Here is a 24,321-nt window from a genome sequence, read left to right on the forward strand (position 1 = left end):
ATTGGATATCTGTGTTAACTAGATATCTGAGACCTAGATTTTTCTCAATAGTCAAGAATGCAAGGCTAATGGTGGAAAATTACACTTACAATTTAACTTAGTATTTGATTTCCTCCATCTTCCCCCTACTCCCATCCCTAGAATGTAGTTGAATAAGGAATGAACTGACCAAGTGCTTAAAATACCAGCAGGTAGCAGCCTCATATACCAGACTTACACAGTTAGGTCCTTGAGAGCTGTGGGTCCCAGCCATTCTCCTTCAGCACGAAGGCTGGGTTCATACTTTGCAAGCAAACTCTTAGAGAAAGAATTTCATTCAGAACAAAAGGAAAGACTGGTTTTCTTTGAAATGTGTTTATAATGGCAGTAAGTTTACACAAGAGGGAGAGAGGGGGAAAAAAGGAGACTTTCTAGCTTGCAAACACTGTCAGGTCCACAAAGTGCTTATTGATCGCTATTATCAGGAGGAAACAATAAACCTCTCTTCTCCAGCATCCACACCAGAAACTCCCTCCTATGTGTCTGAAGCTTCAGATGGAATCACAATAGTCAGTAGCTACAATTTACTCTTTCCCCCAATCTTTGTTCCATTTCCATTACAACACAGTTACTTCATCATTATCACTCCTTGTAATAAACGCCTTTAGAGGCAGATTCTTTTGTTAAGGAGATAAAAGACATTTTCATTACTCGTGGCAAATTATTAAAAAAACACAATGATAGTAATTATACCTACTCCAGATTTCTACTGAGTGGCATTTTTTAATTCAGAATCCAAAGACAGAGTCATTTCCTTTCTGCCCTGCATAATCAACAGTAGATAGACAGATACATGCATACATACACACATGAATGACATATACGTAGATAAATAGGTAAATATCAAAAATGTTATTAAAATAAACTCATGTTTATATATGTAAACACCATGATGAAAACACAGTTTGTAATAATCTCTGAACCCTTTCCTCAGTGAAAAACAAATAAAGAAATAAATTCCTTAAGTTAAAAACCAAATATTTCCTGACACAACTTTTGAAAATCAAGACATCTCCAGGCGCCTGGATTGTTCAGTCAGTTAATCGTCTGACTCTTGATTTCAGCTCAGGTCATGATCTCACATTTGGGGTGATGGAGCCCCACATCAGGATCTGCACTGACCGCACAGAGCCTGCTTGGGATTCTCTCTCTCCCCGCTCTCTGTCCCTTCCCTGCTTGTTCTCTGTCTCTCTCTCTCTCTCAAAATAAGTAAAACTTTTATAAAAAAAAAAAAAAAAGAAAATCAAGACATCTCTTATACACAAATTAAACCAATCACACATGAATATGTGAAATTAGAAGACAGAGTGACCCTGCACTGGGAGAATCTGGTCAACAGGCATTTTTAAACAAGACACTTTTTCTTTTGTTGAGATCTCCATAAGGTTACGAATTAGGATGACAGGCTTCTCACCAGGGCAGTGGCAGATTCTCCTTAAATGTGCTGTTGGGGTGATGTGAGTTTTTCTTCCAAGAGTTTTTGCTTTCCCTCGGGAAGACTTTATACAAGAAATAGGTTGGAAGAAAGATAAAATCTTTTTCATGCTTTAATCCTGAAATGTTTGCAACAGAATCATAAGAAAAAAATGGAGTCGGAAAGAGGGGATTGTAATTTTTCCCATGTAATTATGACATAGCCAATTTTTGGCACAGAAAAAGCCAACAACGGATATCTGTTTAATTAACTGGAGTTGAATTTTTTTTTAAATATGGTTTGATCACATAGCAAAAAGTTATTTCTTCCTCCTTGTACATGATGTAAATTGAGTGGTATAGTAGATTACAAGAGTATTTAAGGAAAACCCAACACTTTGGTTTTCAACTCTGCATATTACTAGCACCATTTTCTTCTCCATAGATCTTGTGTTTTGGCTCATGACACAATAAAGTCAAGCATGCACAGTGGGCATATAGTAAACATATGATGAAAGAATAAAAATAGCAGGACAAAATAATTACTTAAATCTATATATTATGTTTTATTTTGTTTTGGCTATTGTTACCGATTTTAACCCTAAAGTACATTAGTATTTATCAATTCATTTTTTTTCTCACAACATTTGTATGGTATAGTGAAAATAAATATTCTTATATTCACTCTAAATTTATTCATTTGACAAATATTTATTGACCAGCTACTTTGTGCCAGACCCTGGAAAACTTGGGATTTGGCAGTATATAAAAGAGACAAAAATCTTGCTTGTTGAAATTGAGCAAAATTTATCTAGAAAAGGAAAAGGAGAGGGCCAATGAGCTATATTTGATTGTGTATGCCCTGACTGGCCTTATCTGACCTTACACACCTCCTTTCAACTTTGTGAAACACATTCAATATAACAACAAAGTACAGCCCCATGCACTTGGCCCCTAATCCCTGGAGAGTTCCTTCCATTAGGGACCTTTCCATCAGGGTCAAAAAGAGCTCTAACACTAAACAAAGTCATATCAGACATGGCAAGGGTAAGAACAGGGGTTATATATATAAAATATATATCTCAAATTACTTTTAAAACTGAAAGAGCACACTAATACAAGCACAAATCAAAAAAAAAAACAGTTCCCGCCACATGTTATTAGGCTTACCAAATTCTATGTTTAGAAGGATAAAAAAAAAAAATCTGAAGTGTTCACACTGATAAAAATAATCCAAAAGTTATATGCAGTATAATATACAAATAAAAACATGTACTTCCTGGGGCACCTTGGTGGCTCATTCCGTTAAGCATCCAACTTTGGCTCAAATCATGATCTCGCAGTTTGTGAGTTCGAGGCCCACATCAAGCTCTGTGCTGACAGCTCAGAGCCTGGAGCCTGCTTCAGGTTCTGTCTCTCCCTCTCTCTCTGCCTTTCCCCTGCTCATGTGCTCGCTCTCTCTCTCTCTCTCTCTCTTAAAAATAAACATTAAGGGGCGCCTGGGTGGCGCAGTCGGTTAAGCGTCCGACTTCAGCCAGGTCACGATCTCGCGGTCCGTGAGTTCGAGCCCCGCGTCGGGCTCTGGGCTGATGGCTCGGAGCCTGGAGCCTGTTTCCGATTCTGTGTCTCCCTCTCTCTCTCTGCCCCTCCCCCGTTCATGCTCTGTCTCTCTCTGTCCCAAAAATAAATAAACGTTGAAAAAAAAATTAAAAAAAATAAATAAAAAAAAATAAACATTAAAAAAAAATGTTAAATGTACTTCCTGATTTGAGTATAAAATTTCTGAAGGATGCATTAGTGACATTTCTGGCCTCAACTGACATCCCATGGTCAGTGCAGCTACCACAGTTGAACTAGATCTTGGGAACTGCAAATAGCACAAGTTAAACGTAACACTCATTAGGTATACAAAATTATCGGCCAATCCCAGAGTTATAAAATCAGGATGAGATCATAATAAAACAGGTGTAAATAAAACCAAACTTCGCCAGCTGCCTTTGCATCACACCCCTAGTGCGCCATATTACTTTCCCCTTGGGCACAGAGAAAATATCCTCATGCTTGGCCAAGGGACTCAAGACTGTCTCTAGATCAATCCCATTTTTTCTGAAGCCTATTTATCTCATCCATCTCCAACTTTTTTTGACTGTTACCTTCAAACACAATCTCCACTTCTTTAATAAACTTTTATTTGGCCTCACAGGCCCTGTCAGCTCTTTCTCGCTTTTTACTTTTATTGCCAAATGTCTCGGGTGATAAATTGATGCGTATGATATCCTTTGTTTACTCACCACACATTCCCTCTGTAAATAGGTTTCTATCTCCGAAGCAGGTTTGACATCACTTTTCTAAGGCCCCCAGCCGCTTCATTCACACTGAGCACCACCCTTAAATTCCTGTCATTTCACAAATGGTCATTTCACAAATGTCAACCACCGCAGCCCTTGCTCTCAGGTGCTCCCAGCCACCTCCCAGCCCCACAGGCAGACAAACAAAGCAGCACCCCGGCACCTACAGTCTTCAGCTTCCCTTTGTATGCTAGTCTCAATGCTCTCTTAGGATTTTTGTCTCTCTCTCTTTCACTCAGAGAGCTCATCAGTTTTCAAGATATTAGCGACTACGTCCACAAGCTCTTGTCAAAACCCAATCCCAAATCTCTATTTATTGGGTACATTGCCTGCAACGTGACAGGCACTGACTGTGCTGAGGCTGGTGATCCAGCAATGCCAAGCCCTGAAAGAATGCACATGGCACAGCCAACCATTTGCACCTACATTCAAAACATCCACTGCTTTGGATTCTTTTTCTCCTTCTCTCTGCCCTTCCCCTGCTCGTTCTTTCTCTCTCTCTCTCTCTGAAAAATAAACATTAAAAATTTTCTTAAAAAAGGGGGCACCTGGGTGGCTCAGTTGGTTGAGCGTCTAACTTCAGCTCAGGTCATGATCTCATGGTCCGTGAATTTGAGGCCCACATCTGGCTCTGGCTGACAGCTCAGAACCTGGAGCCTGCTTCACATTCTGTGTCTCTCTTTATCTCTGCCCTTCCCTTGCTTACTCGCTCTCTCTCTCTCTCTCTTTCCCTCAAAAATAAATAAGCATGAAAAAAAATTTTTTAATCCAAGTGCAAACAAGGTTATCATTATATTTCTCCCACATGCCATCTCCCCATTACTACCTGTGTCTATCACTGTTTTCAAACGCAGGCACAGGCTGGGCTCCCTGGGAAGCACACTCTGAGAAGATCAGCATGTAGAAAGCTTATTAGGGGGTAATCTCGGGATCAATACCCGTGGAACAGCACAGAAGGAGGCAGAACAAGAGCAAAGGAGGAGATGGAGGGTGATGCAGTCTGAGGGGAGGCCTCAGTTTACCCTACATGAAGATGTCCCTTCAGAGTTGGCTAAATGAGGGCCAAGAAGATCAAGCCTTCATAGCTTCATGCTCACTAGTTACTGGAAGGGGGCAAGACCTTGGACAAGGCGGCTCTTTTCAGTCTGGGCAATGCATCCAAGGTACTGACAATGGAGGGTGAGAATTCGCATCATGGCTAGCAGCCAGGGGAATAAGTCCTTCATTTCTAAAGGGGCATCTAGACACTGCATCACAATGTCCACCATGCGCACTGAGGCTCAAAATATACCACAGGGTGGAAGGAATACAGCGCTTGGAGCTAAACACACCAAAATTCTAATCTCTTCTCTATCGGTAACGAATTGTGATCCTAGGCAAGTTGCTCAACTTCTCTGAATCTCTGATAAGACTATTTTTAAAAGTCACAGACACAAATGGGGAAACATTTAAATGCCTTGCACAGGTTAATTGCCTTCTTCCACCCTCTAAGTTGGTGGTGGTGTTGTTTAGAACTCTGCTCTTTCTTTCCCAAGTGCTGTGACTTCTTCCAAAATGACACTTGCTCATCGAGTCAGTGAGGATGCAGCGAGCACCACGTGCCAGCCAGGCCTGCTCTGGGCACAGCGAACACCATCGTGTGCACCCGGACAACGCCTCTGCCCTGGAGGAGCCGGAAGTACAGCAGGGAAGACAGAGAACACACAGGAAGACAAGTAGATAAAGAGTAACTTGTGATGGTGAGGGCTGTGATGGCAGTAAACAGCCAGGTGACAGGGGCTGGGTGACAAAGGGCTGCCTGCTGCTGAGGCTGAAACCTCCTGAGAGCAGAAGGCTGAGCGAAAACAAAATGGCTGCCCGATGCTTCAGCGAGGCTCGATGTTACACTAAGTAGCCCCTTTCGTGTCTCTTCTGCAAACCTTCCCTCCTCCTTCCTTAGCCCTTTCTTTCAGGAACCAGCGCCACCCTAAAAACACGACAAAGGCAGCGCATACACACTCCCTGTCCCGAAACCCATGAGGTCCTGTATCTCCCGCTAAAACCCCCAGCTCCTCCCTCTCGGTGGGCTTGCAGTTTGAAGACCTAGGCCTCCTGCAGCCTCTTTTGTCCCCCAAAGCAAGAAAGCTATTGATCCTGTTTATCCCCAGACTCTGTCTTCACATAGAGGTGGGTTTTCCACAACAAGGTGTCATTGAGGAGCTGGAACCTGAAAACCAAGAAAGGGCCAGTCACGTGGACAACTGGAGCCAGGGGGCATGTCTGACCTGGGGATTAGGACCAAAGTCCAGAGGCAAGATGGTCCTTGCCTGGAATGTTCAGGGAGCTACTGTAGAACTGTGAGTGTAGGTTAGACCTCACGAGGTGAGGTCAGAAAGGTAGGCTCTTCCCTGTCATGTAGACCACGGGAAGGTATCACTCCCCATTACTGTTAGGAGTAGCTCATTAAAGAAAATGCATACAGCACTTAGCAAGATGCCTGAGGCATGGTGAGGGCTTGATAAATCAACACCATTGTTATTACTATCATCGTCATTATTGTTGCAGTTTCAAAAGGTCTTTTGCGTACAAACCCTTTTTTGTCCCTATATCCCCAGTATCATGCCAAATAAAGAAAAGTTGGGGTAAGACGAAGGGGAAAGACAGAAGGAGGGGTAGAAGCAGCTGTCATGGACAATACTCAGTAATTTTTTTAAGGTGGTTTTATGTTTTTTAAATCCAAAAGGACCACATCCCATTTCTGTCTGAATGTCCTACTTCAGTCATGTTGCTTCAGGCACATGGTGCGCGTGATGAATGAATCACTGAATGCTCATTTGCTAAATAAATGCTCTATGAATGAATGAAAATGAGAGGTAGGGGAATGCACAAATGAACAAGAGACCAGAATCATATGTGGTTTTTAGGTTTCTAGGACAGAACTTTTCGAAGTGTTCATAACCCTGAAAGGTTGCATGCCCAGAAAATGGTGGAAATGTTTCCCATAAAAAGCACAAGAAGGCTGAACAAGATACCCCTCTAACAAAGGGCAGCACCTACAGGTTTTGCCAAAACTTGTGGCTGGAGGGGAAGGAAGCTTATCAGGAGATGTGATTAACAATATGCCGATTGGTAAAATGGCCGTCAGGAAGGGGTTGGGTAGAGGCAGCAACACGGATTATTTACTGGATTCAAAATACTATGCTGTCATTATACTTCTGATTTTCATAATCCTATAAATTGTTACCTTCATCTTATCAGCACCAGGCTCGAACCCACGGAGCTAACCATCCACTCATCACCTTCATTTTATAGATAAGAAACTGAGCCTCAAAGAGACTTAGCCAAGAACACACAAAATAATGGCCAGAGTCAGTGATTGACTCCACAGCCTGTTCTCTTCCCAGAGTGCAGGGAGCAAAAGAATCTGAACCAATGCCGTGGCCCTCAAAAAATCAGCATAGCAGCACAATGAAGTAATCCATAATAGTTAAACACAACGTCTTCAATTCACCATTCACATTTCATTACATATTTACACTTAAGTAAGAGATTCGTATTATCATATATGATTTCAGAGATGGGGAAAGAGAGACAGGAGTTATTTCCCCAAAGTCAAATTAAAACAACAAAAATCAGAATGCAGCATGTGTTGAATTGTAGCTTCTGCACAAACACACAAACATACACACATACACACAGAGGCATTTTTCAAGAAAACAAGGCACACACATGCACATTAGCCAAATTATAAAGAGGACTGTAAAAGTTAAAACTTCTTTTAATTTTTTTAATGTTTATTTATTTTTGAGAGAGAGAGAGAGAGACAGCGAGAGAGAGAATGAGTGGGGGAGGGGCAGAGAGAGAGAAAGAGAGACAGAATCCCAAGCAGGCTCCAGACTCTAAGCTGTCAGCACAGAGCCTGACACATGGCTCCAACTCATGAACTGAACCATGAGATCATGACTTGAGCCAAAGTCAGATGCTTAACCAACTGAGCCACCCAGGCACCCCAAATTAAAACTTCTTTTAAAATCCACTCCTAACTTGCCTCCCTTTGCCTCCTGCTGGAGTGTGAGAAACTAAGTAAATGCATATTAACTCTCTGAGGCCACAAGAACCTTATAGTTCTTCAGTGTTTCCATTTAGAAGAAATGTCCTGTTCATAAGCATCGGATTATCTAAGATATTCCACTTGTGAGAATGTCCACACACCTATAGCACAGTGGTAATTATGACGCATAATGATGACACTGAGGTACCGAAACCCATAGCCAGTCTCTGGTATTATCAAAGACTGATTAATACAACGAAAATTGCTTAACCCTCAAGTGTGTTTTATTGAATTTCATCCACTGACAAACTGATATTGCATATGTAACAGTTTACTTAGAATGTTTGGTTCACCAAAACTATTTTCTTAACTTTTCAAGTAAGAAAATATCTGCTGGGGAAAAAGGAAGGAAGGAAGGAAGGAAGGGAGGGAGGGAGGGAGGGAGGATGGATGGATGGAAAGGGAAAGAAAGAAGGAAAGAAGGAAGGGAGGAAGGGAAGAGAGAGAAAGAGAGAGAGAGGAAGGAAGAAAGAAAGAAATGTGCTCTCCAATACAAGAGGAAATATGTTGGTAGCCACCATTACTCTAAACTCCACATACTCCACATACACATTACATCTCATACTCAAGAAGCAGTGTATCAAGTCTGAGCCAAGGAAACCTCACTGTGTAACAACTAAGGACCATAAATAGCGCATTGAATGATGTAACTGAATATTCTCATATTTTTCAAGGATTAATTCTAACTTTGAAAACATCATGTAAATACTAATCAAGCAGATAGAACTGAGTTTTTCAATCACTGATTATGAGTTACCAGTTCTGGTTTGGGGATGGTGTAGTGGAGAGGGAAAGCCACCTGGGGGAATCAGCTATTCTAAGAGAATGATTTCAATAGCGAAAACAATAAGACCGAGATATAAATTAAATAAGCTTGACATCAGATCTGCGTCCAATAGAGGATGACTAGAAATGCCTTTGAATATTACAGTCTGCCCCCTGTGACATTCATTCTCATTATTTCCCAAGGCAAAACCCTCTACTTCAATGGATCGCTCTCAAACACCTCAAACTCAACTGACATATAGACCTTTTAATATACAACGCATATACCTTCACAACTTTCTGTCTCTCCTAGTTGTAATCACCTGCTCAGTTTAGGCTACAAATACATTATGTTCAGCCTCAGCTGGGCCCTCAAAAATTACCCAACAATACATCTACCTATTCCTGGTCAGTTTTCTTTTCCATTCCTTAAGTCAATAATTTCTAACTTTACCACTTTCCTGAAGACTCTATCCCTCCAGCACCATTATTATGTCTATAATGGTCACTGTGGGTGTGCTAGTTTGTGAAGATTTTGTTTAGCAGAATGTTTGATAACACAGGATTTCTTATACATTGAGATAACACTGAATAAAAGAGCATAGCGGGATACCATCTCTATAACTTATAGAGAACCATATCCCCTTCGCAGAAAAGACACAAACACCTCTAAGTGAGAATACATATGCCCCCCCCGTTACTGTGTCTCTAGGCATTTACGATAATCATACTAAGCAAAGTTAAAGATAATTGGCATAAAATCTATAGATTATTGTGAAGCTACAATAAAATACCCAATACAGAGTGTCGTGAAAATTTTAAAGCACTGTAAAACATCTTATAACTATATTTACTCCTATTTGTGATTGAGCAAAAGCTACAAACAGAACACTTCATGAAGCAGAACTGAAATATGGCAGCATAAAATAATGGGAGCCTACAAAGCATTACCAGATACACCACAATCTACACAAGGATTTATTCAACATTTATTTGTTCTTCTAACATTTACTGAGGGTCTTTATAAATCAGACTTTCTAGGGGCACCTGGTGGCTCAGTCGGTTAAGCGTCTGACTCTTGGTGTTGGCTCAGGTCATGATCTCACAGTTTCCTGGGTTTGAGCCCCACGTTGGGCTCTGTGCTGGCAGTACAGAGCCTGCTTGGGACCCTCTGTCTCCCTCTCTCTCTGCCCTTCCCCCACTTTCACTGTCTGTCTCTGTCTCTCTCAAAAGAAATAAACTTTAAAATAAATAAATAAGTAAATAAATAGGTAAATGACTTTCTACTAGGCATGAACATATATAGATCTCTGCCTTAAGGAGGCAGAATAAACCAAAATCACATTACAACACAGCAAGTACTATACTAGAGATGTGAAAGATAACTTAGTAGTCCATAGGGGAAATAATGCAGTGACCGGAAACAAGATGGATGGATGTGTGTGTGTGTGTGTGTGTGTGTGTGTGTGTGTATGTTTGCCTGTCGGTCCGTCTCTAGTTGTGTGTGCACAATACCAATTAAAAAAACCATTCTCTCCCAATATTAAGTTGGAGGGTTTATGCATGAAGAAGTATAGGCATAAAGCAACAAGAAATGGAAGCATATTCTAGAACATTTTTATTTCCTCCACCAGGCACAGCAGACTCACACATAACAAACTATGGTGAAAGGAAAAGGAGGCAAAGGTGACTTCAAGGACTTACAAGTAAGATAACATCAGGATTTCCACAGGGACAGCCTCCTCTCATGACAGAATGGTTCTAGAGTTCTCTGCAAATGCAAATTTCTTTAAATGTTGGATCACCATTTATCTGGACAGTTCAACTGGACTCTTACCCGGCTCAACCACGGAATGAGAGAAAGACTAATTGGCTACAGATGGAGATATTAGCAACCGGTATTGTATTTGTCATGTTTTGGTAGGGTTTGAAGGCTGGTTCTACGTGTCTGCTATCTGAATGTCCTATTGCTTCTTTTCTAGGAAGATCATTTTTTTCTGGCATCCAGATGTTTCTTTCTCCCTTCACCTTAAAAAAAATGTATTGGCATAACAACAAGTCATTGCTCCAAAAGGAACCAGTAGAAGGAACATTTGAGAAATGCCATGTCAGTCTCACTGTGAAAACCAAACTCGGAATGCAATGTCAAGTGGACCCTCACAACAACCCTTCTCCCTTCTCCTCTACTCTCCCCAACGTTTTTTGAATAGCTGTTTCTTGAATCAGAGGAAAGAGGCCACAGAATACTGATGGCAACGACATGTGACCTATTGAACAGAAACTTCGGGAAGCTAACAAGGCATCCTCAGCAAAAATGGGAAGAGGGTCATAAATAATTGAAACCACAAACAGTGAAATCTCAGATACCTTCTGCCACACAACCAACCAGGTTATTTTGAACACAAAGGATACCATATGAGACATGGCTCCAAGTCACCGCCTTTATTCTGTCCCTGTTGGTCAGTAATTGCTTGACACGTATTCACCCCAAAGGAGTCACTTCCAGATCTATTCTGTCCAAAAAATTCAGTCTGCAGAGCTCAGTGAGCCTGGATCCACGATCCTGACAGTATGGAATTCAGTCACATTCGGTGTGCCTAGCAATCACCTGGAGTGTGACTTAAAAGTTAGAGCCCATGCCCCTCCCTAGAGCTACAAACTAGACTTTCTGAGGAAGAGGCCCGAGAATCTGCATTTTCACAACTTTCTTCAGGTATTTCTTATGTTCAACGAGGTCTGATAAACCACTAGCTTAAAGGAAGACCTGTTTAATAAGCCTCAGATAAAGCCTGTACTGATAGTGACTTTCCACTGTTCTATTTATAAGAATGTTCACTCTTTCTCAATTCCCCACCACAGCTCAACAGATCTCCAGGCTTCAGAGATATTTCCAGCTCCCCTACTTCCTAAATCACTCTAGTCTGGAATTGTCAATTTTATGAGATACTCTGAGTTTACAGCACATAATTCTAGGTCTTCAGATCCCGTCCTGAAGTGATATTTGAAGAGCAGAATTATGTCATTCCAGCTCTTAAGAGTGCATTTCTGGCAGCAGGATCCCACTTGCTGACAAACATATTTCTCTCATTTGGGAGGGAATTGTATAAAAAAAAAAAAACTAAGAAAATATAAGGAAACTGGAGGAGAGTCATCACATTTACCTAACTTCTTAAAATACAAATGGGCCACTGGCTAAGTTTCCAGGAGGAGGAAACTAACTACTCCATCTGCTCTCTTTGAACATGACTGCATTCTGAAGTTTTGCTTTAAAAGGCAGGTGTAGGGGGTGCCTGGGTGGCTCAGTCAGTTAAGCGTCTGACTCTTGGTTTCAGCTCGGGTCATGATCTCACGGTTTGTGGGTTCAAGCCCCGCATTGGGCTCTGTGCTGATAATGTGGAGTCTGCTTGGGATTGTCTCTGCCCCCCCCTCAAATAAATAAATAAACTTAAAAAAAAAATTTTTAATGGCAGGTGTAAGTAAAATTCAAACAGGTTCACATACTTGAAAGTATCTCTCACAGACTGGGCACAAAATATAAATACTTTGTTTGAACCACACATAATACAAGAAACCTCAAACACAAAAGAAATAATGGAATTTGACAACTGAACAAAGAACATCCACTCATTTATTCTGAGTATTTTACTGAATCACCCATCAGGTACCAGGTACTGTGCTAAATAGGAGACCAACATAAGAGTATCAAGGTAAGAGTCAGAATTTAAAAAGAGGAACTTTAAATTTTGAGCTAAATACTAGCTCATGCATCAAGTAAGGGAAACCTGGTCACCAGACAGCCCTAGCAAATATTCTCCCTGCTAGTATCAGCTGATCCTTTTTCCTTCCTAGATATGTGTGAAATTCCAAAAGGAATCATTCTGTCTTCTTGCTAACTCACAGTGAATGACGTATATACCTCGATACAATCAATGCATTTATTTTACTACCATATGCAATGAAATACGTGTCTTTCAATTGCTACCTTCAGCTCTACACGATGGAACAAGTCCAAAAAAAAAAAAAAAAAAGGTAAATGAAAGAGCAATGATGATATAGATGGAAAACACGTAACAGTACTCAAGTACTCTCCCCACATTTCCCAGAGTATTTCGAGGTAGATAAATCACATACTAAAAAGGAACGTATAGGGGCGCCTGGGTGGCGCAGTCGGTTAAGCGTCCGACTTCAGCCAGGTCACGATCTCGCGGTCCGTGAGTTCGAGCCCTGCGTCGGGCTCTGGGCTGATGGCTCGGAGCCTGGAGCCTGCTTCACATTCTGTGTCTCCCTCTCTCTCTGCCCCTCCCCCGTTCATGCTCTGTCTCTCTCTGTCCCAAAAATAAACGTTGAAAAAAAAATTTTAAAAAAAAATAAATAAATAAATAAATAAAAAGGAACGTATAATCACTTATCACCTCGGCCTACAAACTAAGAATCACTGATGGTATTTCTCATTGTCAAAAATCAACTTCAAATAAAGACTTAACAACTGAGCCTGTAGCCAAACAACGATAGGGCACTGTACATGAAACATAAATGCCACTAGCTGGGTAACTACTGGACATCACAGCGATGCCCTTGAACAGCCGTACAAATTCGTTTGAATGGGGAGTTAGTTAGATGGGGAATGCTTGAAATTCTCAGGCAATAAAAATAAGCAATTTCTCTATCACCTCTCTAATTTTCTTTCTAATCTAAAACTGACTTATTGGAAAATACCCACATTCTACCAAATATACACACCCTTGTATTTTTAGAGAATTGACAAGACTGGTTTTCATAATGCCACATAGCATTCAGCAGTTTGCTGGAAATGTTTGAATCTGCGATGATTACACATGCTCGTGCGCACTTCCTAGCCAGGAAGCCAAAAAGGGACTCCAGTTTTAATTTTTTTAATGGATTGGCTGGGCAAGGCCAACAAAATTAATTCCTTCTTATCACCTTTTTTTCTGAGGACATGACATCAGTTAACCCATAAACTCCTTCAATAAGGTTACTAGCAAGTAATTATTGAAAAAAAAAAAGTAAAAGAAAAAAGAAAATTTTTATGTAGAAAAATTTTCAATCATTTGGAGACATTCGAATTCAGTTGAAATTGATGGATCGCAGTCTGAAGCTAATGTTTTACCGTGTTGCAGGAGTGTCACAAAGAATAGTGCCCTCTTTCACAACAAATCCACAAGGTAGCTATTATTCATATTTCACAAAATAGGAAACCAAGGCTCTGAGAAGGGAGGAGTCACCTTTCCAGGGTCCCACACTTAGTAAGGGGCTCAGCAGGGAGTTACTCAAACCCACAGCTGTCCAATTCCAAATCCGCCTTCCTTCAGCTCTGCCATGATGCTTCTCAATGACTACGGATGAGGTAGGGAAATGCGACAGATGGCCATCAAATTCTGATTTCAGATTCCAGCATCTAATTACTACAGATATAAAAACATGGATCTACTAGAATACCTTTTGTCTAACTTTTTAATTTTAATGGATGTGTTGCTCAGAACTTATTAGCCAAATTGAGCCCCAAATCTTGAAATCATCAATAAGATATGTAAGTTGATGAAGTATCCTCTCTCATGAATATACCATACTCATTTTTCATTATTTCCATATTAGTACCACTGTCACATTCTAAGGGTTTTTTTGTTTTTTTTTAAGGGTTTACACAGGGCGGAGAGCTCATTTTATTTAATATCAGAGAAGGCTAAATGTGTATTTTTTCATGTTCTTCCACTTTTTCTAGACATGTGCCAATACAATTTCCTTTCCACTAATAATGAAGCAATTTTTTTTTTTTTTTTTTTTTTTTTTTTGCTGCTTGAACGTAGGCCTCCCTTCCATTTCCTTTCCTCGCTGTTCTCTCATTTTCTTGGACTACTCTCTGTCAGTAGCTTTCCTCCCCTTATTTGCCACCCTTCCAGTTACTTTTCTTCCTGCCATTCGGCTCTCCAAAGCTTCTGGGGCCTCGAGAGCCACCTGCGATGCTGTGACAGCCAACAGTTCTCCGACCAGAAAACCAGCGAAGCCATGACCTTAAACTGGTCCCTTGGAATATCTTCACTGACAGGCTGACATTAGCAATCCCAAGCCCGGTAAGTGATAGGGTTCTAAGTGATAGGGTTCTCAACAACTCTCATTTATAAGAACAAAATAGCAATATATGAGTTACTAAATTCACCCTTGATGTAAAATCCCCAGCTGTTTCTCCATATGTGTTCCCAAGTAAATGATTTCAAAATCAATAATGTGATAAGTGATTTATGCATCTTCAGCCAGGTCTTTAGGATTATTTTAATTGCTATGGCTGTGCCCCGGAGATTCACAATGAACAAAATTATCCACAGCGAATGGTAAATCAACTTCCCGTAGACAGCTCCAAGACAATCGGAGTTCTTATGTTTTCCTTCAGCACAGCTTCCTTAAAATAAAGGCTATAATTAAAGAAGTTCCATGAGGTCAAGGACCGGGAATGTTTTGTTTGGAATATGTATTGCCAGTACTTTGCACAATACTTACCACACACTAGATCCACAAATATTTCAAATATTTTTAAATAACCGCGCGGAATAAATGTCCCTACTTCAGAAAGTAATCCACTTTCTTCAAAGTTTTAAAACTTATAGATGCCTGCTTTTCTTTGACATGCCTTTATAAGAGCTTATCAAAAGCTTGAAAATATGTCTTCATAGGTTGCAAGAACAGGGAGGGATCCTGGGAACCCTAAGAGCCACACCGTACAGACAAGGGGGCTCCTAGAGGGTTAAAGTAACATGCACAGGGATAGATAAGTAGTTAGTCGTCCAAGGTCCAGTGAATGAGAACCAGGCCTCAAGAATTCTGGAATGTTTTCACTTTCACCAATTCAGTTTACTTTCATCATTAAAACGGTGTTAACTATTAACAATATTTACAGCCAACATCAATGCATCTAACAATGCCTATCAAAATGTCAAAAACCTGAGTGTGACTATTCCAATGATCCAACAGCTAGCTGAATCACTTGGCCATATCCTTGGGCTTATTAAATTCATTTCCTACTTGCAAGTTATTCTGAATAAAGAGCCAATCCGCTGTGGCTGAGACAACATTCCATGGCGAGGCCACGAAGAAGGCAGAAACTTCCACAGCAAAGACAGCTTCTCCTAAGGTACGCTGTGACAGAATATAAAAAAGGGTTCCCAACACAAAACAGCTGGAAACTGCCCTCTAAGAATGCTCTGGTTATAACTACTCTTTATTAAATTACTTCTTTCAAAAATAGTCACTTGGTGCTAACGGAAGAGAATGGAGAAGACATAATTTGTTTCCCCAAGTGTTGTCAGAGAAACTTAGCATGCTGACAACATAAGAAAATGAATCTACAGAAACTTCTTGAAGCAGAGTTCTAGACTGCCAAAAAAAAGGGGGGGGGGAGGGTGGAGAACACAGAAATAAGTCACCGCTTTGAAATAAAATCTTTCTGTTGTTTTTGTGTTACCAAGTCTACAGGTGATATGGTTAGCCAAAGAAAATCTGCTCCTATGTGCCTTACGATGTTGAAAATATTTATACCATACTCACCTGTGTGCTGTCAGCATCGTAGCTAATAGGCTAATTTCAAAATGGAAAATAACTGTAGCATGGGAAGCAGACAGAGCTGTTACCTATATATGATCATTGCAATGATTTGCAAATTTCTTATCCTGAAAACTATTATCTGGGCACATGCTTTTTATCCATCAGAAAGCTAGTGTCATTCAAATTTGACCTATAAAGGTAAAAATCAGAAGCTATTCCTTCCTTCCCTCTTATTCTGGCAGTAAATACTTGAGTTCAGTTTATTTTATGCACCTCTCACCTAAGCGGTCGAGAACAGCCTTCAGTTAAATCGGCATTACCGGAGGCATTGCCATGACTTTTTAGAGATTTGTAAATTCTGATTCGAAGGCAAAAAGAAAACTCCAAACTGATAAAAAAAAAAACTCCCCCCAAAACTAGTCATTTCCTTCAGTAAAATCACTGTATCAGATACGAATCTGTTGTACTGACCAATTACTACATTGCACAAATGTTGCTCTAGGTACTAACACAAAACTACAGACCTGCAGATTACCGGCCTCCTTTTATAAAGGCTTGTAAGTTCAACAATTTGCAACATCACATAGTTCCTAAGATGATGCGTCTTGGGAAGTATTTGCAGTAAAGAATAGCAAACAGTTGCCAACCCATTCTGAGATCTGTTTGTACGTTATCAATGGAAGACGTGGAAGGAAGGAAGGGACGCTGAAGGGAAAATACGCAAGGAAAGGAAGAGGACTGAGAGTAGTTTCACTGTCAGAGACAGAAAAGGTCCTTCTTCACTAATGCCAGGGCCACAGGGATATTTTTCGGACTGCCTGGTACTAATACCCTGTCCCTCCGGATCCCACGCTTTCACAGGTGCCTCCTCTATCATCATTTGCAAGAGTGCTTTCAAAAGTGAGATTCCAGAATAGTCAAATAAGATGGCTGTTCAGATTCATTTCACAAACTTTGAGAAAAGGAAGAGGAGTGCAGGGGTGCACCCAGGGGTGCAAAGGTTAAAGTTCTGTCCCGAGTGGAAGGCCCTGCACCCAAGACCAGGATGAGAATAAAAGGTTTCTCTGGAGATTTGACACAGAATCTCCTTAGGATTCCGTCTGCACTGGAGCGGATTCCTTCAAAACAGAGCTCATCTGTCACAGAAAGACTGGAACAGAGGTCTGGCATTCCTGCGGTCGGTAAAAGTCAAGGGTAGCTGAACAGCCTGAACAGGAATGAGGCAGAAGCCACTGGAAAAATGTCTAGAACGTGGAGGAGTCTGGAGCACACCCCGAAATGCTGATGCAGACATCCCGGGTGAGCACAAGTTTAAGAGAAGGCTAGGAAGGCATTTAGTAATTCAACAGATCAGTATAAAGCGTCCAATACAAGGCAGCCAGGACAAAATGAGGGAGAAAGCACCGAAGAATCCAGGGTAAAGGGAGTGAAGGTTGAGGCAGGTGTGCAAGAAACACCAGGGAGGTTTAGAAAAGCAGACACCAGGCTCCCCCAGAGAAGAAAGTTGAGCCAGTAAATGCTCAGGGAATAAGGAGGGGGGGGGGGCAGGGCAGCGGGTGGGGAAAAAAACCGGAGATCATTAGAAGGCAACTCGGAAAAGTATCTGACAGCCAGTTCCTGAAATTCTTGAGAAAAGGGATGCAACACAGAAGGCAGAAAGCCTGTGGAATTCAGAGATGTCAGAAAAGGTCACGCGGAGCCCAAGAGAGTGTGGGAAAAAAAGAGAGGAAGAGTTTCCTGGAAGGGGCAGGGGCTCCTTTGGGATCCTGGGGAACAGTGAGGCAGGACCGCGAAAGGGGAGCTGCACGACACTGGGCCTGGGAAAGTTTAGGGATAACAGAACAGGTGGGTGTGAAGGGGGCGCCGGGGTGACCGAGAGCGAGCAGGAGTGCACGGCTAGGAGGGGAGCGTCCGGGCCACCACACCCCCCCCTCCCCCGCGTAGAACCCTGACACCCCATGTGTGAAGCCTCGCCCCGCCGCCGCGCGCGCTGACGCCCCCCTCCGGCGGGGCGCAGGGGTCGGGGGCGGCCCGGGGACCGCAGCCGGCTCGCCCCCCAGAGGCCGGGCTCGGCGCGCACGCCCGCGCTCTCCCGGCGCCAACTTTCCCCACCCGGGTCCTCCGCCCCCCACCCTCCCCGGGCTCACCGAGGGCGCCGTCAGGCGGCTGATGCTCTCTCCCAGCGAGTCCAGGTTGACCCGCCTCCGGCGCTGCGCCCTCCGGGCCCCGGCCGTGGCGGCGGCGGCGGCGGCGGCGGCTGAGGCTGAGGAGGAGGAGGAGGCGGCGGCGGCAGGGGCCGGGGCGACGGCGGCGGCCGCGCGGGGCTCGGGCGGCCCGGGCGGGCTCCGGCTGCCGTTCCAGCAGAGCCGGGACAGGGGGCACTCGCCCTCGTCCTCGGGACTGGTCTCCAGGTAGTCGGAGCCCAGGGAGCTGAAGGACTCGGACGAGATCTTCCTCCGAGACATGCTGCGGGCGGCCCTGCGGCGGCCGAGGCGGCGGCGGCGGCGGGGACGCGGGCGGCGGCCGCGGCGGCGGCGGCGGCGGCGGGACCCGCGGGCGGCGGCGTTAGGCGCGTCGGGGTCGCGGGGCTGTACGGGCGCGCCCGGCCGGGCGGGAGTCCCCGGAGCCGCGGAGCCCGCGCGGGCGGCCGCTCATGGCGGGAACTTGGGGCCCGGGCGCGGCGGCGACGCCAGGCTGCGCTAGGGGGCCGCCGCCGCCGCCTCCGCCGCTGCTCGCGCCGCGCCGCCTCTGCGCTCGCCCGGCCGCCTGGCGGTGCGCCGCGCTCCCGCTCCCGCTCGCGGGGAGGCTGCGAGAGTGCGGCCGCGGGCGCGGGGCGGCGGCGCTGCGGCCCCGAGCGGTCCGGGAGGCTGAGCTTCTGCCGCCCGCGCGCCGATCGCTCCCCCCTTCCCCTCTCTCCGCCCGCCCCTCGCCGCCCGCCTCCCTCCTTCTCCCTTTATCAGGCCCCCCCCCCCCGTGCGCTCCCTCCGCCGGTATCACGTGTCGCCATCATACTCGTTGCGAGTCCCAGCCTCGCCCGTCGCCACGTTTCAGGAGCAACGAGGACACTTGGTCGCCGTCCTCTGTGCGCCCTCCCCGCTCCCACCCTCCCCTCCTCCGAGGAGGAGCGCACGGCGGGCCGGATCGGACCGCAGGGCCCACACAGACCCCGAGCGCCCCCGGCCCTCGACCGCGGGGTGCCAGCCCGGGAGCGGACGGACCGCGCGGGGGGCCGAGCGTGGGAGACGTCCCTGTGGAGCCACCTCGGGGCAGCCTGGGGGCGCCAACTGGAAGAGCGGGGGTCCAGAGCCGTCCTTCCCCTGCCTTCCTCCGAGTTTATTTAAGTTCTGAGGCGAAGGGGAAAGGCCGGTCGGCGCAGCCCGCCGGCTCCAGAGAAGACGCTTCCAAGGGGAGGGAAGGGGCAACGTGCTGGCACCCAGCCCGCCGGAGCAGCTCGCGGGGCGGAGTGCTCGCCTCGGTCGAGGCCGCGGGGGCTCGGAGCGGGCCCAGGGCCGGGAGGCAGCTAACGAGGACAAGGTTCTGCCGGGCGAGAGCCCTGTTGCTGCGCGTCCGCGGGGCTGGGGCGCGCGGGGCTCCGGGTTCCCGCCGGCTCCGCACGAGTGCTGGACAGCTCCGCCTGCCACCTGCAGCCGCGCGCGCCGGCGTCGCGGACCGGGGGGACAGTTTTCTGCACACTCCGCTACCTAGGACCCGGCCGGGGGACACGGGGGAGTGATTCCAGGCCCCGCAGTCTCCCTGCTCTTTGCGCCAAACATGCGATCTCTGTGCACTTGGCATGCTGCTCGGAAAGCTGAGGGAGGATGGAGAGAAAGGCCTTTCAAAGCCCAGGAGCAGACCGGCCAGGGCGCGAGCACATCTCTTGCCGCGAGTTTGCGGTGGAGCTGTTTCCTTCCAAAGCTTGCCTCGTGGCAAACCAGCACCCGCCCTCAGAGCCTGGCCCCATTGCTCCTGCTTGTTAGCTCCTGAAAAGCGTCGGACTTGTTCGGACATTAGGGAATAGATGGGGGGAAAAAAAGGGCAAATAAGAGAGTCACCAAAAAGAGGGGTCCCGGGCTGTGCTTCCCCGTGCGGCAGAGCAGGCGAGCACGCTCCCCACCTCCACTCGCCTGGAAAGAAAAGTTCAGGGGCTCTAGCTTTAGCTCCTCAAGGGTGCACATGCCAAAGTGCTTTGGGTGGTGTTTTTGTTTAAAGGACTGGTCCTTCCAAGGTGAAGGCAGATGAATTTGTGGGCTGTTTGTGTATTGAAACACACAGGCACACACACACACACACACACACACACACACACACACACGACAAAAAAACCTTTGCTATATGTCCAACCCCAATTTGATTTTAACTCAATCTTCCCAGTTGTTTATGAGGACCCAAATAAGTATAAATGCTATTCGAGGTCTCCTTTTATATTTTGGGAAAATCCACTCAACTAATTCAGAGACATCCCTTCTCAGATTTTAAGTAGACGTTAAAGTTATAAAAAGTGTGTACTCTCACATGCTCGCCTTCAAAAATATATATATTCTTTCTGAACCTGCTGAATAAGTTCCTAACTGCATAGGTTATCTTAGTACAGGAAATTCAGGTCTTGCTTTTAAAATAATAATATGGGCCTGGGTGCTCAGTTGGTTAAGCTTCTGACTCTTGATTTCTGCTCAGGTCATGATCTCAAGGTTGGTGAGATCGTGAGATAAAGCCCTGCATTGGGCTCTCCACTGACAGCTAGGAGCCTGCTTGAGATTCTTTCTCTTTCTCCCTCTCTCTCTCTCTCTCTTTCTCTGCCCCTCCGGCCCATTCATGCTCTCTCTCTCAAAATATATATAAATAAAAACTTGTAAAAAATAAATAAAACAATAATGATTATTATCATTATAGTAATTATTACATATAATTATTTTTAATTTGATCGTGTGGTGCATCTACTGTTGATTTTCCCATTACCTCATTTAATCTTACATGTATTTGTTTCCACTGGAAATGAGACACAAATTATACCTTCTATCATAAAGAATAGTCATCAGTTTTGCTAAAAAGCTTCTCTAGTCCTTGTTTTTCCCATGAAATACAATGGATGGTGCCTTTGAAAAGTACATTATTCCAACTTGGGAGAAACTGTTTCATAATCTTGCTGTGCGGTATCCATCACAGCAAAGCTGTAGTTCTTAATTCTTTAGTACTAATGAAGTAATTGGCCAGTTCTTCAGAGTCACAGGATTTTAGAGCTTCCATTAAGGATGCTAAATGGCATACGCCCTTCATTCTTTTAACCAAGTACTGCTTTGAGCAAGTGCACACACACACACACACACACACACACACACACACACACACGTATTTCTACGCTAAGGGAAATACCTGTGCGCTGAATTTAAAACCAGAACTTTTACTAAACATTTTAACTCATGTTTCAAAGTAAAAATGACTGGGTGCAAAGCATTAAGTATCTTCTGTTTCTAAAATTCACAAGAGGCCTAAGTAGTCTTCCTGTTTACAAGTTTATTGCCAGAAAGAACTTTGAACCACTGGAACATTTCCGCTTTGTGTGAACCATTTGAATCAAAGACTCTTTACAGAACCTAGCCAGATGAAGGGGTCTTATGATTTTCTGTATAAATTACCCTGCCTTTCATCATGATTTTCCCACTGATCTTTAAACTATAAACAAATGGAGGCCTAAATATAGACAATAGATCATCTCCATTACTTTCAACAGTTTCCTTTGTATTTCTCTTCAGGAGTAGGATTCAGAATGCTGTGTTCTATAGGTGAATTAACATTTTTAAAGGAAACATAATCGATTCTCATAAAAAATTTTTTAAGGCTTAGGCCTAGTGTAAGGAATCCAAACACTTTAGGAAAGAGTAGTCTACTGAAAATGAAGAGTTTGTGCTCTGATTTTTTTTCAAAGACTCAAACCCGCAAATCCAGTCTTGCTGGATACACCATGCTTCAATAAACTCCTTAAAGCATCATTTCCCGTTGGAAAAGGGAAATACAGGAATATACTTGGTTTGTTTATGAGGCTGGCGAGGGCACCCAAGGACTCGTTTCAGATTGAAGCATTGGAAAACACTCCTTAAGAAAGCAGATTCTCCTGGTCAACTAATTTACAACGGAGGAGGCAAGAGTACACAATGCGGAATGGGCATTTGAATGGTGTTGGGAAAACTGGACAGCCACATGCAAAAGAATGAAACTAGACTGCTATCTTACACCATACACAACAATTAACTCTAAATGGATTAGACATGAATAGAAGACCTGAAGCCATAAAACTTTTCAAAGTAAACATAGGCAGTGAGTTCCTTGACATGGGTCTTACCAATGAATTTTTGGATCTAACTCTATAAGCAAGGATAACAAAACCAAAAACAAACAAGTGGGACTACATCAAACTGAAAACCTTTTTCAGAGCAAAGAAAACCATCAACAAAATGAAAAGGCAACTTACTAAATGGGAGAAAATATTTGTAAATCATATATCTACCAAGAGATTAGCATCTAATAGCCAAAACAAAACAATCCAATTAAAAATGGGCAGAGGACCTAAAGAAACATTTTCCCAAAGAAGACGTCCAGATGGCCAACATGTGAAAAGATGCTCAACATCACTCATTGTCATGACAATGCAAATCAAAACCACAGTGAGTTATCACCTCATACCTGTTATTAAGCATGGGTATTATCAAAGTAGACAAGAAACAACAGGTGTTGGAGAGGATTTGGAGAAAGAGACCCTTGTACACTGTTGGTGGAAATACAAAATGTTGCAGCCACTATGGAAAACAGTATGGAGGTTCCTCAAAAAAACCAGAAGTAGAATTACCATCTAGTCCAGCTAATCCATTTCTGGATATTTATCCAATGAAAACAAAAATACTAATATGAAAAGATGCATACACCCCTATGTTCACTGCAGTGTTATTTACAATAGCCAAGATATGGGAGCTACCCAAGTGTCCACCAAAGGATGAGTGAATAAAGAATATGTGATAAAGTTATTGACAGTTACAGACATATACTTGAATACTACTCTGCCATAAAAAATAATGAAATCTTGCCATTTGCAACAACATGAATGGCCCTTGAGGATATTATGCTAAGTGAAATAAGTCCAACAAAGAAAGAGAAATACTTTATCATTTCACTTATATGTGGAATCTAAAAAACAAAACAAAGGGAAAGAGCAAATCTCATAGATACAGAGGACAGATTGGAGGTTATCAGAAGGGGAGGTAGGTGGGAGTGGGTAAAATGGGTGAAGGGGGTCAAATGCGGTGATGGATGGTAACTAGAGTTATTGTGATGATCACTTAGTAATGCATACAAAACTCAAATTATTAGCTTGTACCCCTGAAACTAATATGTCATATATCAATTGTACCTCAATTTAAAAAAGGGAAGAATGCTCCAAAATATTTTGTAAAAGCAAGCAGATTCTCCACCTTAATTAAGATAGTGACTCTTCCCCCCTTTAAACATAAAACTGTTGTGTATGCCTTACCTTCATATACAGCATCGCCATTTATAAACTCCTTTCACTTACATTTTCCATTTAATATGATGTTCATCCTTCCTAGAGAAGTACTTTTAAAAAGTCACATCTGGGGCGCCTGGGTGGCTCAGTCGGTTAAGCACCTGACTTCAGCCAGGTCATTATCTCAGGTTCATGAGTTGAGCCCTGCATCCAGCTCTGTGCTGACGGCTTAGAGCCTGGAGCCTGCTTTGGATCTTGTGTCTCCCTCTCTCTCTGCCCCTGCCCTGTTCACACTCTGTCTCTCTCTGTCCCTCAAAAGTTAATACATTAAAAAAAATTTTTTTTAATTTTTTAAAAACTCACGTCTGTCAAATTCAAATAAAAACTACAATCAGTCCTTGCTCCCCAAATTCTTTGCTTTTTGAACCTCAAACTCTTTCCTAATTTCTTTTCATCCATCCAAGTCTCCAGCAAGAAAACCTGTAACATCTGCATAAGTGTTCCCTGGAGCAGATCTCTTGCCTACTATCAGAAGTCTGATGAAATCTCTCCCTGGAGTCGGTCTTTACATAAATCTGGTGCCTCAGAGGAACTGTACATGTAACATTAAAGCAAGTTCT

The 24,321-nt window shown here is 43.7% G+C and overlaps 1 protein-coding gene across 4 annotated transcripts in view; it reads right to left on the reverse strand.

Moving 5' to 3' along the window:
• Positions 1-18,753, reverse strand: part of GUCY1A2 (guanylate cyclase 1 soluble subunit alpha 2) — a 307,596-nt gene extending 288,843 nt beyond the window's left edge. For 2 of the 4 annotated variants that reach the window (XM_045038212.1, XR_006585883.1), the window contains exon 1: positions 18,357-18,753. In XM_045038212.1, the coding sequence (XP_044894147.1) occupies positions 18,357-18,674 (318 nt within the window). In that variant the 5' untranslated portion in view covers positions 18,675-18,753. The remainder of the gene's footprint in view (positions 1-18,356) is intronic. The other 2 variants (XM_023239063.2, XM_045038213.1) reach the window with 2 other exon arrangements.
• Positions 18,754-24,321: the final 5,568 nt, after the last annotated feature.

This window comes from Felis catus, chromosome D1 (assembly GCF_018350175.1).
Source record: "Felis catus isolate Fca126 chromosome D1, F.catus_Fca126_mat1.0, whole genome shotgun sequence".
Taxonomy (NCBI): Eukaryota; Metazoa; Chordata; class Mammalia; order Carnivora; family Felidae; genus Felis; species Felis catus.